Genomic DNA, 18,059 nt, shown 5'->3' with positions numbered 1-18,059 from the left:
CTGAAAAGCGGTCTCCCTCCAGGGACCCGCGGGCTCCCGGTGCCGCCGTCCGCCAGACCCGCAGTTGCAGCCTCCGAATCTCCGGAGGTCGGGCCGCAGCAGCAGCAGCAGCAGCGCTCCACCACCGCTCCACCCGCTCTGGACTCGGCCAGCTCCACGACGGTGAGGTGAGTAGTCGGCACCAGAGCCCCCGGCCTTCGTGTTGGTGGCCGCTCCTCGTTGCAGCCCCAACGACAACGGAGACCCGACAAAGAAAAGGTCGGGTCTCCCGTCCAGGGAGAGATTTAAAAGTTACCCCCTCCCTCCCACCCCACCCCACCCCCCACACACATACCCCAACAAAAAATAACAAAAACTACATAAAAACATAGACAAAAAAATATAAAAACGCAGACGGGCTGCAGAGGCCGCTGCTGACGAGAGTCGCGCCGCCTACTTGGAATCTGATGAAGAATATTCAGATGAAGATCAGATGTAATGTAAACAAATAAATTGGGGAAATAAATGATTATATAAAGTTTTATTTTAATGTTTATAGTTTCATTGTTTATTTGGTCAAATGATTTAAACTCATTTAAATGAGTGAATTACTTATGATAATGGCGTGCTGGTGAATGACAGTGCGACAGTTCACCCACCCATCCACACACACATCATCTGTACACACACTTCCATGCATGCACACACACACACAAACACACATACATGCACACGTACATCCGCACACACACACATCGACACATCCATCCGCACGCAGACATACATGTACCCATCCATGCACACACATACATCCACACACATACATCCACATATCCATCCATTCACACATACACCCATCTACACATACATCCATCCACACATACATCCACACATCCACAGATACACGTTTGACAGGTATACACAGACACACACACAAACTACAGATACACTTTTAGGGTTATTTTAGGTTAAAGGTAATAGCCCTCATTTGCAAAGGTACCATCGGGGGATCTCTAACATAAATATAGGCTCGTTATAGCTTAAAATGAATACTCATCGAGTAAATATCAGAGTATTCGATTCTTGGTCAGGATGTGACATTTACATCAGAAATAAGACAGGTCTCTTACAGGTCTGTCGCCCAGCCTGCCACTGCCCCAATCCCACTATGGCTGTTACCCCCATTCTCCCCACTATGGCAGTCAGTGGGGTTCAGTAAACGGGGGAACCCAGAGGATCTGGCCTGATCCATTAATTAGGCAGGATCATGACACCTTAAAACCTGGAACCACTGCTGCAGTCTCATTACATTTCCTATTAAAGCGACAGGAAGATGCCTTGCAGGACTGTCCCCCAACCTGGAACTGCCCGTCCCACTATGGTGGTGACCCCCACTCTGCACACTGGCAGTCAGTGGGGTTCAATAAAGGGAGGAACCCACAAGAACTGCCCTCATCCATTAATTTGGCTGGTTCAGGAGCAGGACCTCTGTGACAGTGTCATTAAATAAAGCACTCACAATTACATTCAGCATATTATTTTTGTATAATATAATTATACTTAATGATATATGAATACAGTCATATTTATGTCATATATATCTATATTACTAAAAGTAAGATCTTGACTGCTTTTGACTCACTGCAATGTGATTACTGAGAGAACGCCGCCACTTACGGCTGTCATTTTTGGCCACCTCTGCCGGACTGGACTGGAGGATTTTTCCCATCAATGAAAAATCAGAGAGATATTGATGTTTTAAAATTTTTTGCCATTCTCTCTGCTACCCCTGCTGGTGGGAGGGGGGAGGATCTATTAAACCCGGAAGTGGTGTACCTCACTCAGTCTCTGCAAGATGGAGGAAGCGAGAGGGTCACGTCTCTCTGAGCTCTGAAAAACACTGATCACATGTCTACTCAACTGTGAGTGCCCTTAATGTGGTTTGAAAATGAAAATATGGTTGGTTTCAAGTAAAAAGGTACTGTAAATGGTTGCTTGGGGATTTTGGTTTGAAGTAAAAAGGCACTGCATATGGTTGTTTGGGGGTTTTGGGTTGAAGTAAAAAGGCACTGCAAATGGTTGTTTGGGGGGTTTGGGTTGAAGTAAAAACGTACTGCAAATGGTTGTTTGGGGGGGTTTGGGTTGAAGTTAAAAGGCACTGCAAATGGTTTTTCGGGGGGTTTGGGTTGAAGTAAAAAGGCACTGCAAATGGTTGTTGGGGGGATTTGGGTTGAAGTAAAAAGGCACTGCAAATGGTTGTTTAGGGGTTTGGGTTGAAGTAAAAAAAGGCACTGCAAATGGTTGTTGGGGGGTTTTGGATTGAAGTAAAAAGGCACTGCAAAGGGTTGTTTGGAGGTCTTGGGTTGAAGTAAAAATGCACTGCAAAGGGTTGTTTGGGGGGTTTTGGTTGAAGTGAAAAGGCACTGCAAAGGGTTGTTTGGGGGGTTTGGGTTGAAGTGAAAAGGCACTGCAAAGGGTTGTTTGGGGGGCTTGGGTTGAAGTGAAAAGGCACTGCAAAGGGTTGTTTGGGGGGGTTTGGGTTGAAGTGAAGAGGCACTGCCAAAGGTTGTTTGTAGTTTTGGGTTGAAGTAAAAAGGCACTGCAAATGGTTGTTTGTCTCAACTTGACAACTTCCTGTTTGAACGATATTGTTTTTAGATAAAACGCTACTACTTATGGCTGTGATTTTGGGCCATCTTACTCAGCCCCCCTCCGTTCATCAGTTGCAGAGACGTCTTCCCATCAATAAAAAATAAAAGTGTTATTAGTGTTTAAAAAATGTTGAGAATTTCTCTCCTGTCAATCATGCCATGAAGGCCACACCTTTTCTGGTGGGAGGGGGCGGGATTATGAAACCCGGAATTTGGGTGTGGCTCAGTCTTAAATTTCAGGAGGAAAGTGATAAATATGTAAAACCGATACAAGAAGAGACAGATATAGAAAACTTTGAGAATAAAGTGTCAGAAGGTATCAAAAGAGCAGCATTAGTTTCCATACCTAAAAGTAAAGGAAGATCAAAAAGGAAAGCTGTGCCGTGGTGGGACAATAAGTGTAAAGAGGCGGTGGTGAATAGAAACAGAGCATTCAGATTATTAAAAAGAACTCATAACTACCAACACATGATTAATTACAAACAGGCTCAGGCAATTGTAAGGAGGACTATAAGACAAACAAAAAGAGCATATTGGAGGAAGTATTGTGATTCAATTGAAAACACAACACAGGTAGGGGAGATATGGGGGATGATTAAAAAAATGGAAGGTGATAAAAGGGAGTGGAGTTATCCTATCCTAACAAATGGAGATCAAGCTGTAGTCTCAAATAAAGACAAAGCCAAAGAACTAATGGTTAACACTTTTAGTACGGTTCACAGCTCCCACAACTTATCAGATGAAGGAAGAAGAGGCAGGGAAAGAACAAGAGAGGAAAATGTTGAGGCCTTACAAAGGAAAGGTATCACAGAGGACAAGTACAATATTCCATTTAATTTGGGGGAGCTAAAGAGAGCTCTGGCCAAGTGTAAGAACTCAGCCCCAGGGAAGGATGATATTTGTTACATAATGATAAAGCATCTAAGTGAGGAGGGACTCCAAAAGATACTTGCACTATATAATGTGTGGGAAGAAGGGCGAATACCAGAGAGGTGGAAGGAAGCAATCATTGTGCCTATTAGAAAACCAGGGAAAGATGCAAGTAATCCAGTAAATTATAGACCTATAGCCTTAACAGCACACATGTGTAAACTGATGGCAAGAATGGTAAATGAAAGATTAATGCATCTAATGGAAGAAAAAGGTATAGTGGCTAATTATCAGAGTGGATTTAGAAAAGGAAGAGATACTAATGATCCAGTTCTGTGCTTGGAAGATGATATAAGGAAAGCACAAGTCAAAAACGAATCTGTAGTTACCATATTTTTTGATGTAGAGAAGGCTTACGATATGTTGTGGAAAGAAGGTCTTCTAATAAAGCTGCATTTAATGGGAGTAGGAGGAAATACTTTTAACTGGATAATGGATTTTCTCAACGGTAGAAGTATACAAGTTAAAACAGGGTCAGACATCTCTAGTAAATGTGTAATCGAGAATGGAACTCCCCAGGGAAGTGCGATAAGCCCAATCCTATTATCAATCATGATCAATGATATATTTGCAAACATTCAACCAGAGATGGGGCGATCGCTCTTTGCAGATGATGGTAGCTTATGGAGAAGGGGGATGAATATAGATTTTATTGTGGAAAAGGTACAGCAAGGGATAGCCCAGGTGGAAGAGTGGGGAGGGAAATGGGGTTTTAAATTCTCTATAGAGAAGACAAAGATAATGGTTTTCACAAAGAAAAAAATTAAAGAGGATGTCCAATTAAAACTATACGGCAACAATTTGGAAAGAGTAAAGGATTTCCGTTTCCTGGGAGTTCATTTTGACTCCAGATTAACATGGAGGGTCCACATTACAAAAATAATTGAAAAATGCAAAAAAGCCATCAATGTAATGAGATGCTTGGCAGGTTTAGAGTGGGGAGCTGATGGATTATCTCTTAAACATATTTATGTATCACTGATCAGATCCAGACTAGAGTATGGCAGTACAGCTTATGGGTCAGCATCTAAGTCAGTGTCGTCCGAGTTGGACAAAGTCCAAGCAGAAGCTCTAAGAGTCTGTATAGGAGGTTTGCGGACGTCACCTGTATGTGCACTACAGGTGGAAACTGGGGAGATGCCGTTGAGACTGCGCCGCAGACAACTAATGGCTAATTACTGGTTAAGCCTTAAGGGTCATGGAGAGAACTACCCAACAAAACAGGTAGTACAGGAGTGCTGGGAGAGAGGGGTGGCTCAGTCTGGAAGCTTCGGCTGGGTTGGAGGAGTTGTGGCAAGGGACATGGGAGTAGAGGACAAAGAGTTCTGCCCTGCAGTATTGTGGCCATCTGTGCCAATATGGTTACTGAACATCCCAAAAGTTGATCTGGAGATATGGGAGGCAAAAAGGAGGAACAAAAATTCAGACCTAAAGACAGAATATAATAGCCATATAGATAAAAGATACAGGGAACACCTCTTAATTTTCACAGATGGATCAAAGGACCCAGTAGCTGAAACAACAGGGGCGGCTGTGGTAGTCCAGGGGATGAATGTTGAGCTTTGCAAAAGAACAAATAACTATGAGACAGTATATACAGTGGAACTGTGCGCTATTTTGATGGCAGTTCGGTGGATGGAACAGGTGCAACCATGCAAAGTATTAATATGTAGCGACTCATTATCTGCAATCCAGAGTATTGGGTCTGGTGCATCCCATAGGCGACCTGACCTAGTGTATGAAATCATACTACTATTAAGCCAAGTGACAAGGAGGGGCAGTGACGTGACTTTGTTGTGGGTCCCAGCACACATTGGTGTTCTAGTAAATGAAAAGGTGGATAAATTAGCAAAGGAAGCTTTAAAAAAAAGAAACATAGAGGTAAACTTACAATTATCCAAATCTGAAGGAAAACACATTGTGTGGAAGAAAATAAATCAGGAATGGCAACTATACTGGGAACAGGAGACAAAGGGGAGACACCTCTATTCGCTACAAAACAGAGTGCGCATTACAGCAAGAAGAGGGGGGAACAGGAGGGAACAGGTAGTATTAGCAAGATTGAGGATAGGACACACTCACCTGACCAGCACATTAAAAATATTGGGAAAACACCCTACTGGGCTGTGTGAGGAATGCCATCAGCCGGAAACAGTTCAGCATGCCCTAATTGCATGTAGGAGGTATGAGACAGAAAGAGGAATTATGACCAGTGAAATGAAGAAAATTGGAGTGACAGAAATATCAGTGAAGAACATTCTAGAGTGTGGAGGGAAAGGAAAAGGAGTAAAGGTGTTGTTTGATTTCTTGAGGGCCTCTGGCCTTATAAAAAGGATATAATGTAAAGACACGAGTACTGTGGAATGAAGCCAGAAGGTGGCAGCAATGCAACATTGCGGATGCCGGCTGCCATAAAACTCCAAAGAAGAAGAAGAAGAAGAAGAAGAAGAAGGGCTCAGTCTTTGCATGATGGGGAGGGAGAGGTCATGACTCTGTCTGAGCTGTGAATCAACTGAACACACTGAATGTCTACTGAACTGTGATTGTGGTGTTTTGTGTGGTTTTATGGTGGTTTCACCTTGCTTGAAATGGTATGAAACTGTATTTGAATGTGGTGGTTTTGCACCCTGCATGAAATGGTATGAAACTGTTTTTGAATGTGGTGTTGTTGCACCCTGCATGGAATGGTATGAAACTGCATTTGAATTTGGTGGTCTTGCACCTTCCTTGGATTGGTATGAAACTGCATTTGAATTTGATGGCCTTGCACTCTGCTTGAAGTGGTATGAAACTGCACTTGAATTTTGTGGCCTTGCACCCTGCTCGGAGAGGTAAGAAACTGCACTTGCATTTGGTGGCCTTGCACTCTGCTTGAAATGGAATTTCAAAGAATAGCCGTGAGTCAACTGCCAGCCCACCAGCAGTGAGTGAGCTGCCACCCCAATAATCCATTTGGCCCACAATGTCCATACTAGCCCTCTGGAGATTGGTAGTTCCGGCAGCCAACAACACCCATACCAGCGCTCCAGAACACCCCCCCCCCCCCCCCCCCCCCCCCCACCCCCACCACTGGCCACCATTATTGGAATTGGTGGAGAGGTGGAATATTGCGCGGGGGACCAGCCCTCCCGTGTGAACTTGGGACCCAACAGGTCCCACTTACTCTAGTATATATATATATATATATAGGTATAATAATATATAGTTTAAATGGACTGCCACACGGAAATAGGCTGCCCATGGTGTAATATGGGCATGGGCCACTAGATGGCGCTTACTTTCCCATCTCATTTTCTAATTAGTTTAATTAATTAATGTGCAACCTTTGGCACTGACGAGTTATGACATCATTCTCAATTATATTTCATCTAAATCTGTGGAAAATTTCATGTACTTCCATGACGTTGGTCACGAAAATCGATTTCTAAACACATTTTTGATGCTCGGCCCCCAGCCTACCAAAGCCAAATCCGAGTCCCATTCTGCAGCAGCAGCTGGGTCAAGTCAAGTCAAGTCAAGTCAAGTCAAGTCAAGTCAAGTCAAGTTTATTTGTCACATACACATACGGGATGTGCAGTGAAATGAAAGTGGCAATGCTCGCGGACTTTTGTGCAAAAGACAAACAACAAAACAACCAAACAAATTATAAACACAATCATAACACACATATTCTTTTACATAATAAATAATGGAAGGAAAAACGTTCAGTAGAGTTAGTCCCTGGTGAGATAGGCGTTTACAGTCCGAATTGCCTCTGGGAACAAACTCCTTCTCAACCTCTCCGTTCTCACCACTTGGCAACGGAGGCGTTTGCCTGACCGTAGCAGCTGGAACAGTCCGTTGCAGGGGTGGAAGGGGTCTCCCATGATTTTATTTGCTCTGGAGTTGCACCTCCTGTTGTATAGTTCCTGCAGGGGGGCGAGTGAAGTTCCCATAGTGCGTTCAGTGGAACGCACTACTCTCTGCAGAGCCTTCTTGTCCTTGGCAGAGCAATTCCCAAACCAGATGGTAATGTTCCCGGACAAGATGCTTTCCACAGCCACTGCGTAGAAGCACTGGAGGATCCTCGGAGACACTCTGAATTTCCTCAATTGCCTAAGGTGGTAAAGGCGCTGCCTTGCCTTACTCACGAGTGCTGAGGCGTGTGATGCCCATGTCATATCCCCGGAGATGTGGAATCCCAGATATTTAAAACAGTTCACCCTATCCACAGGATCCCCATTTATCCGCAATGGAGTGTACGTCCTCGGGTGATGTGCCCTCCTAAAGTCCATGATCAGCTCCTTCGTTTTGTTGATGTTCAAGAGGAGGCTGTTATCCTGGCACCAGAGTGCTAGATCAGCCACCTCCTCCCAGTAGGCCTTCTCATCGTTGTCTGAGATCAGGCCCACCACCACAGTGTCATCAGCAAACTTAATTATTGAATTGGAGCTGAACCTAGCCACACAGTCATGTGTGTACAGGGAGTACAATAGGGGGCTGAGGACACAACCCTGGGGTGATCCTGTGCTCAGGGTGAGGGACTCCGATGTATTCCCTCCCATCTTGACTACCTGGGGCCTGGCGGTGAGAAAGTCCAGGACCCAGGCACACAGGGAGGTGTTGAACCCCAATTCCATTAGCTTCCCGGCCAGTCTGGTGGGGACTATCGTGTTGAAGGCTGAACTGTAGTCTATGAACAGCATCCTCACGTAGCCCCAGGAGCTGAAGCAGGAGGTGGGGCAGGAACTGGGGCAGGAGCTGGGGTGGGAACTGGGGTAGGAACTGGTGAAGGTGCTGAGGCTGAAGATAAGGCAGGAGATGGGGTAAAGGACCGACTGAGAATGGACGTCGAAGGTAGACAAAAGTGATGGAGAAACTCAGCGGGTGCAGCAGCATCTATGGAGCGAAGGAAATAGGCAAAGTTTCGGGCCGAAACCCTTCTTCAGACTGATCTTAATGGACGTCGCACAGCGTCGGGCGGTGACGTAATCGCCAGGCTCGGCGTACGCCGTCAAGACGCTGCGTACGCCCTCAATGCGGGCGCCTGTGGGCCGACAAGCCGTTGGCGCGCGGAATTTTCGGACAGTGCGGGATTTTCGGAGCCCCGCGCGATGTCGGGACCAACTCCGCACAAATCCATGCGCCTCCGCGCTTCCAAGTGGGACCGGCCCCGCGCGGCCATACGGTGCCCGTACTCCTCAAGCGACCACGTTTGGTAGCTCCAGACGCATGCAATCGCATGCAAGTGGGACAGGCCCTTTAGTTTAACACATAATCACCTCGCATTCTTAGAGATAGAATTATTATACTGAACATTTGATTATCATTGTTCATATACTCAGTAACATGTAGTTAGATGGGCGCTGATGTAGGCTGATGTCTCCAAAATTGAGTTATCAGCAAGATTAGCAGCACCGCATTCTAAACCCTTCGATAACAAGATGTTCCCAATACATGTGGGAGATGTTTCCGCATCTGTTCCCACACAATGCCGGGGGACGTCTGAGTTTGCTGAGCGCAACACGTTGAGCGGACCGCCGCGGACAAAGGGGGGCTTATGATTGTCTCCGGGAGTGGGTATGGCAGATAAGAAATGTCATAAAGGATGGTGTCCGGCTCCCTTCCAAGAGGAGCCCCAGCGAACGGTACCAGGTGATCAACAACAGGAACATCCCGTGGCGTGTACTCGGGGTTTGACAATGTGTATGCGGATACGTGAGCCTATGTGGCATATTTTATTTAGGTTTAATAAAATACCTTGTTATTCACACTCTTATTTGTCCAAATCCGGTGATTTATCGAACACAACACAATTATGAAGGATCTGCACCACTAGGGCCATTCCTTTTTCACCCTGAAGTCCCATATCACCTGGCTGAGGAACAGCGATGTTCCTGCAAATTATCAGGTTCATGACTGGTCCTGCCATGACAAGGGTGCACTACAATCCATCTCTTGCATTCTGTGTTTTTGCACTGACATCGTGTTGTTTTTTTGTTGTTGCGCAGTTTACTTTATTTTAAAAGTTTTGTGGATAATTGATGTATACTTAATGTATAATTTGTTTGCTGTAGGAAGGCATCGAATTTGTTTTGCCTGTTTGCCTTTGTGCCTATGGTACTTCTACAAACAAGATTTTTCATTGTACCTGTTGCTCGGCGTATTTGTGCATTGGCAATAATCTCCACTCGACTTGATCTGTGGTCTGAGTCATCGTTCATGTTATTCCGTGCCTTTGTACTATGTGGAAGTAACACCAACTGCTGCGGTCGGACTATGAACTTGGTCAAAGATGCCCTCTGATCCATTGAATCTCGCTGAACATCCTGTGTAAGGTGTGTCCAGCAATGCATTTTGCGAGCTGGCACACACAGGTGTAGGACACTGCCCAGACTGATGCTGAACTTGGATGCAATGTTTCCATGGGAAAGGCAAGAGTGTCAGAACCGAAGGAGCCTGATCTATGTTCCCCTAAAGGTATATACAAAATGCTGGAGAAACTCAGCGGGTGAGGCAGCATCTATGGAGAGAAGGAATAGGCGGCGTTTCGTGTCGAGACGCTTCTTCATAGATGTTGCTTCGCCCGCTGAGTTTCTCCAGCATTTTGTATCTACCTTCGATTTTACCAGCATCTGCAGTTCTTTCTTAAACGTATGTTCCCCTGATGTAGATATGCCATTAATTCGCACCTAGTGCCGAAAGCGTCGTCTCCGCGTTGCATCTCGAAAGTCTGAAGTAAAGTCTGAAATAAGTAAAAACTAGACCGCGAATGTAAGTAAAGTTATTTTCAGAAGTAGAGAAAGTAAAAGGTGAGAGATATGTCCGACTGAATGCCAGAGGGTCGCGATACTTTGGGTGAAACTTCAAATACCAATAATCTGCTCATTTCATCACTCACAGACAAAGACCTTTCAAAAAATAACAGTTTCAAAAATGGTACAAGTACAAAATCTTTATTACCTCGTTTCAATTAAAAATAACAGTTCAAAATAAATAGTCTCGAAATTATATTAAGGTGTATATTCTCTGCACAGTAAGCACCAGACTCCAAAACATCCTCAAAACAAAATAAATACTGACAGTCAGTTTGTGCATGTTAATATTATAAAATAGGTGTCATTTTCAACTAAACCGTGAATAAATAACATGAATCAGGTTAAATGTGTATTGGTGACTTCCAGGAAACTTCATCAACCCAAAATAAATGCTTACAGTATATGTGTGTATGTTAATATTATTAAAAATCGGCTATCTTTTCAACTGTGTAAATAATTAACATGGATCTGGTTAAATGTATATTGGTAACTTCAAGGAAACTTCGTCAAAACAAAATAAATACTTACAGTATATGTTTGCATGTTAATATTATAAAAATAGGTTATCTTTTCAGCTATGTAAATAAATAACATAAATCTGGTTAAATGTATATTGGTCACATCTTCAGTTCGCCTCGTTGATTCTGGTCATTACTAGAGGCAATTGTTGTAAACACGCCCTGGTCTCGGCGCGCGTTATTTCCCAGGCGCAGGCGCTGAATCTCTGCAAAAGAGAAAGGATCAGAATCACGCATCAGAGAATGAATAGATTTAGATTGAGTGAAAAATTGCCCGCGGGTCGTTAGATGATAAGATTCAACCGGCTCACCTTCCGTTTAAGAAACTTGCCGAGTTTCCTGAAGTAGTTGTGAACCGCGGCGCTTCTCCGTGGACGGGTCTCGGAGCCTGTGTTCCTCACACAGTTTTCCAGCTCTCTGATCTGCCCATCCAGGAGAAGCCTGAGATGCTCCACCTTGTCCCGGGGCCATGTGACCGAGGCCAGGTTCATGCTGTAGATCTTGCTGAATTGACGCAACACTTGGTAGACAACACGGAGCGTGTTCGGGGCCTGCACACAACACAGAGCGATATCATGGACCCGTGAGAACGGCCGGGAGGGGACAATATCACACTCATTTCCAAATCGAATAGAGATCAATGGATGTTTACAGTTGTCTGGAAAACCTTGTCTAAACATTGTTGTTGGCAACTTTACAGCGTTAGCAGCTCGGTGAGGAAACTCGTGTTTTACTTTGTGTAGGAAGGAACAACAGATGCATGTTTACACCGAATATAGATACACAATGCGGAGTAGTCAGCGGGTCAGGCAGCATCTCTGGATAAAATGAATAGGTGACGTTTTGGATCGAGATCCTGCTACGGACACAAACTGACCGGTCGAAGAAAGGGTCTGGACCCTTTCCTTTCCTTCAGAGATGATGCCTGACCCGCTGAGCTGCTCCAGCATTTTGTGTCATGTTTTACTTTAGCTGACAAACTCCTTCAATCAAAGGACATGAAATTGTTCTTCACAGAACTGTTTCGCTCGTTGAAACCCCAGTTGTGTTGTGTCTTTATTAACATGGATACAATAATATGATTATATTTGAAAATCCGCGTCCCAGATTAAGAATATATGCGAACCGTATATTAATTGTTCCCGAGAGCATTGGCGGCGAGATTAAACGACGCTAATATATGTACACTCACCCGTTCTCTCTCCATGAGTTTGGCCAAGTTCAATGTCCTGACTTCCAATGATGTCCTTTCAGCTGCGCACCGCCGGGTCAGGGGGGCTCCCTACAACAGGGGAAACGGTCAAGTCCGGCTCCGGCACACAATTCACACACAGCAACATTATCTCTAATAACATTGTTTGCTGCCGGGCAACCTTTTGGATTGCACATGACTATTTATGTCCTCCCTTCCCTTCCCATCCTCTCATCCGACGTGAAGCGGTACAGCTCTGCGTGCAGTTTATTGCACCGCGTATCCCGTTCACCGAGTCTGCTGAAGCTTCAGTTCAGTCGTCTACTCCGTCTACCCACCCCTTCAGCGAGGCTCACCCGCCCACTCGCTACATTAGCACCATCCGGACGACATCGAATTCAACAGCAATTCCAGGCCCCTCACCAGAACGAACAGAATCCGCTTACATTATCTGTTCCCGGTGCGCCAGACTTCATTGTTTTCCTTCTGTCTACACCTCCTCCACATGACTCTGCTCCCCTTACACTGGTGCCCATGGTCCATGCGTCAAACCTGTCCCTCCCTACTTCTCTGAATAGTTTTACTGTCCTGATCAATTTTACTGTTTGTATGCCTCGTTATCACCCCCGCATCTGCCAACAACGAACCATTCTACATTTCCTTTGTTTAAGAAGGAACTACTGATGCTGGAAAAACCGAAGGTGGGGAAAATGCTGGAGACACAACGGGTGAGGCAGCATCTCTGAAGGAAATGAATAGGTGGAGATAGTGGGCTATGGGAGAGCTGGGAAGGAGGGAGAAATAAATTGAGGAATTCAATGTTCATACCGCTGGGGTGTAAACTACCAAAGCGAAATATGAGGTGCTGCTCCTCCAATTTGCGGCGGGACTCACTCTGGCCATGGAGGAGGCCCAGGACAGAAGGTCGGATTCGGAATGAGAGGGGGATTCGAAGTGCTGAGCCACAGGGAGATCAGGTTGGTTAATGCGAACTGTGCGGAGGTGTTGGGCGAAGCGATCGGCAAGCCTGTGCTTGTTCTCACCGATGTTGACACCTACAGCAGTGGATGGGATTGATGAGGTTGGAGGAGGTGCAGGTGAACCTCTGTCTCACATGGAAAGACTGCTTGAGTCCTTGGATGGAGTCGAGTGAGGAGGTAAAGTGACAAGTGTCGCATTTCCTGCGGTTGCAAGGGAAAGTGCCATCTATAGTCGAAGAGGGGAACCCCGTTCCCTAAAGAATGAGGACATCTCCGATGCCCTGGTTTGGAACACCTCACCCTGGGTGCAGATGCAGCGTAGACGGAGGAATTGGGAGTAGGGGATAGAGTCCTTACAGGAAACAGGGTGGGAAGAAGTGTAATCCTGATAGCCGTGGCCCTTGGTGCTTTAACCTTTCGTTTTCACCTCACCCTTCCATATCTCCAGTTTCCTTCTCCCGTGACTTTCAGTCTGAAGAAGGGCCTCGACCCAAAATATAACCCATTCCTTCTCTCCAGATATGTTGCCGATAATGCTGAGTTACTCCAGCATTTTGTGTCCGCCCCCTACTCTCTGATCTTTTCCCCTTTCTCTGCAGCTGGAGACGCGCTTCATTGCAAACCCTCTCAGCAGTAGAGAGGCCGTTGAGTTGAAGCATTAACGCCGCTTGTCGGCGTTACTTCACTCATAGTGAGTTACGCCACTTCACTCACTATAATGCGACAACGTGACTCTATTTGCACTTACCATTTCATTCAGTACAATCTGAGCTTCCTGATTAATGTCCACCTGCACATCCGGACCCCGGCAGCCCTGCGCCAGGACTCCCGCCAACAATACTGGTAAAACGCAGAGTCTCCATGCGTTCGCGAAGGACATGTTCAACCAACTAGAATCTGAGCAGTGGCGAGACCGGGATTCAGGTCGGAATGCAATATCTGTCCGAGGTGACCTGCTTTGCTCTTCGATTGAAATGATAGCCTCTGCTCGAGGTAATGGGCCCATTTTAAGGTGCACATCAGGATATTCCTTTGACGTTTCAAAAACAAATCTCATTTGCTTCCCACCGCAATTCTTTGAGGGAATCTTTAATTTCGTTGCGAGCTGACTACAGCTGAACCCTTTCACTTTCTGCTCCATTCAAAGCGAATTGCCTCTGACCAACAGAGACTTAATCGGTTGGTTCTCAGGATCTCAGGTGCGATGTACTTCGATACCGAGATTCACAAAGACAATTAGTAAAATTCCATTTTATGCATGTTTCATTCTATATCAACGCAGAATGATTTCAATATTGGAAATCAAGGTACTATCTTGATTAGACGGGGATTTTCATTGACAGTTCAGGCTCTATTGATCCCTCACGACTGCAAGGGTGAAACACAGCCATGTACTTTGTACTTTTTCATACCTCTAGATTCCCCTCCCCTGACTGTAACTGTTGAAAATCATGAGACAATATTCGCGAATAATTCAAATAGCTATAATGCGCTACTTGATGCCTGGTTAGTGGGTTTGTAAATAATGAGATGTTAAAGCTTATTATGAACATCCGAAATATCAGAAGATGTTTAGTTTAGTTTGGAGATACAGGGCGGAAACATGCCCACCGAGATACGGAGCGGAAACATGCCACCGAGTCGCGCCAACGACCTCCGTACACTAGTACTATCCTACACACACTAGGGGCAATTTACAATTTTACCAAGCGAATTAACCTACAAACCTGCACGTCTTTGGAGTGTGGGAAGAAACCGGAGCACCCGGAGAAAAGGTCACGGGAGAACGTGCAAACTCCTTGCAGACAACTCCTGTAGTCAGGTTCAAATGAGTATAGAAGCTGGGATGTAATGTTAAAATTGTACAAGGCATTGGTGAGACCAAATCTGGAGTATGGTGTACAATTTTGTTCGCCCAATTATAGGAAGGATGTCAACAAAATAGAGAGAGAGTACAGAGGAGATTTACTAGAATGTTGCCTGGGTTTCAACAACTAAGTTACAGAGATAGGTTGAATAAGTTAGGTCTTTATTCTCTGGAGCGCAGAAGGTTAAGAGGGGACTTGATAGAGGTCTTTAAAATGATGAGAGGGATAGACAGAGTTGATGTAGACAAGTTTTTCCCTTTGAGAATAGGGAAGATTCAAACAAGGGGACATGACTTCAGAATTAAGGGACATAGGTTTAGGGGTAATATGAGGGGGAACGTCTTTACTCAGAGAGTGGTAGCGGTGTGGAAAGAGCTTCCAGTGGAAGTGATGGAGGCAGGTTCATTGGTATCATTTAAAAATAAATTGGATAAATAATAATAATAAGAAGAAGAAGAATAATAATAAGAAGAAGAAGAAGAAGAAGAAGAAGAAGAAGAAGAAGAAGAAGAAGAAGAAGAAGAAGAAGAAGAAGAAGAAGAAGAACTCAGTCTTTTCATGATGGGGAGGGAGAGGTCACGACTCTGTCTGAGCTGTGAATGAACTGAACACACTGAATGTCTACTGAACTATAATGTGGTGTTTTGTGTGGTTTTATGGTGGTTTCACCCTGCTTGAAATTGTATGAAACTGTATTTGAATGTAGTGGCTTTGCACCCTGCATGAAATGGTATGAAACTGTTTTTGAATGTGGTGTTGTTGCACCCTGCATGGAATGGTATGAAACTGCATTTGAATTTGGTGGTCTTGCACCTTCCTTGGATTGGTATGAAACCGCATTTGAATTTGATGGCCTTGCACCCTGCTTGAAGTGGTATGAAACTGCACTTAAATTTTGTGGCCTTGCACCCTGCTCGGAGAGGTAAGAAACTGCACTTGAATTTGGTGGCCTTGCACTTTGCTTGAAATGGAATTTCAAAGAATAGCCATGAGTCAACTGCCAGCCCACCAGCAGTGAGTGAGCTGCCACCCCAATAATCCGTTTGGCCCACAATGTCCATACTAGCCCTCTGGAGATTGGTAGTTCCGGCAGCCAACAACACCCATACCAGCGCTCCAGAAAGTCGCCCCTCCCCCCCCCCCTACCACTGGCCACCATTATTGGAATTGGTGGAGAGGTGGAATATTGCTCGGGGAACCAGCCCTCCCGTGTGAACTTGGTACCCAACAGGTCCCACTTACTCTAGTATATAGGTATAATAATATATAGTTTAAATGGACTGCCACACGGAAGTAGGCTGCCCATGGTGTAATATGGGCATGGGCCACTAGATGGCGCTTACTTTCCCGTCTCATTTTCTAATCAGTTTAATTGATTAATGTGCAACTTTTGGCACTGACGAGTTATGACATCATTCTCAATTATATTTCATCTAAATCTGTGGAAAATTTCATGTACTTCCGTGACGTTGGTCACGAAAATCGATTTCTAAACACATTTTTGATGCTCGGCCCCCAGCCTACCTAAGCCAAATCCGAGCCCCATTCTGCAGCAGCAGCTGGGTCAGGAGCTGAAGCAGGAGGTGGGGCAGGAACTGGGGCAGGAGCTGGGGTGGGAACTGCGGTAGGAACTGGTGAAGGTGCTGAGGCAGAAGATAAGGCAGGAGATGGGGTAAAAGACCGACTGAGAATGGACGTCGAAGGTAGACAAAAGTGATGGAGAAACTCAGCGGGTGCAGCAGCATCTATGGAGCGAAGGAAATGGGCAAAGTTTCGGGCCGAAACCCTTCTTCAGACTGATCTTAATGGACGTCGCACGGCGTCGGGCGGTGACGTAATCGCTAGGCTAGGCGTACCCGTCAAGACGTTGCGTACGATGTCAATACGCTGCGTACGCCCTCAATGCGGGCGCCTGTGGGCCGACAGGCCGTTGGCGCGCGGAATTTTCGGACAGTGCGGGATTTTCGGAGCCCCGCGCGAGGTCGGGACCAGCCCCGCACAACTCCTGTGAGTTGATGATTATCATTGTTCATATACTCAGTAACATGTAGTTAGATGGGCGCTAATATAGGCTGATGCCTCCAAAATTGAGTTATCAGCAAGATTAGCAGCACCGCATTCTAAACCCTTCCAATACATGTGGGAGATGTTTCCGCATCTGTTCCCACACAATGCCGGGGGACGTCTGAGTTTGCTGAGCGCAACACGTTGAGCGGATCGCCGCGGACAAAGGGGGGCTTATGATTGTCTCCGGGAGTGGGTATGGCACGGTCCACTCAGATAAGAAATGACATAAAGGATGGTGTCCGGCTCCCTTCCAAGAGGAGCCCCAGCGAACGGTACCAGGTGATCAAAAACAGGAACATCCCGTGGCGTGTACTCGGGGTTTGACAATGTGTATGCGGATACGTGAGCCTATGTGGCATATTTTATTTAGGTTTAATAAAATACCTTGTTATTCACACTCTTATTTGTCCAAATCCGGTGATTTATCGAACACAACACAATTATGAAGGATCTGCACCACTAGGGCCATTCCTTTTTCACCCTGAAGTCCCATATCACCTGGCTGAGGAACAGCGATGTTCCTGCAAATTATCAGGTTCTTGAGCGGTCCTGCCATGACAAGAGTGCACTACAATCCATCTCTTGCATTCTGTGTTTTTGCACTGACATCGTGTTGTTTTTTTGTTGTTGCGCAGTTTACTTTATTTTAAAAGTTTTGTGGATAATTGATGTATATTAATGTATAATTCGTTTGGTGTAGGAAGGCATCGAATTTGTTTTGCCTGTTTGCCTTTGTGCCTATGGTACTTCTACAAACAAGTTTTTTATTGTACCTGTTGCTCGGCGTAGTTGTGCATTGACAATAATCTCCACTCGACTTGATCTGTGGTCTGAGTCATCGTTCATGTTATTCCGTGCCTTTGTACTCTGTGGAAGTAATACCAACTGCTGCGGTAGGACTATTGACTTGGTCAAAGATGCCCTCTGATCCATTGAATCTCGCTGAACATCCTGTGTAAGATGTGTCCAGCAATGAATTTTGCGAGCTGGCACACACAGGTGTAGGACACTGCCCAGCCTGATGCAATGGATGCAATGTTTCCATGGGAAAGGCAAGAGTGTCAGAACCGAAGGAGC

At 45.4% G+C, this 18,059-nt stretch overlaps 1 protein-coding gene across 1 annotated transcript; it reads right to left on the bottom strand.

The window, feature by feature from the left end:
• Positions 1–10,982: 10,982 nt before the first annotated feature.
• Positions 10,983–13,927, bottom strand: LOC129710041 (interferon alpha-2-like). The gene is made up of 3 exons (XM_055656725.1): positions 13,796–13,927; positions 11,187–11,426; positions 10,983–11,081 (listed from the first exon to the last, which is right to left on the bottom strand). The coding sequence occupies exons 1-3, from the start codon at positions 13,925–13,927 to the stop codon at positions 10,983–10,985; spliced, it is 471 nt and encodes a 156-aa protein (XP_055512700.1).
• Positions 13,928–18,059: the final 4,132 nt, after the last annotated feature.

The sequence above is a fragment of the Leucoraja erinacea genome, chromosome 27 (genome assembly GCF_028641065.1).
Source record: "Leucoraja erinacea ecotype New England chromosome 27, Leri_hhj_1, whole genome shotgun sequence".
Classification (NCBI taxonomy): Eukaryota; Metazoa; Chordata; class Chondrichthyes; order Rajiformes; family Rajidae; genus Leucoraja; species Leucoraja erinaceus.
Note: the sequence above shows the minus strand (reverse complement) of the source record. Positions and strands in the feature narration are given on the sequence as shown.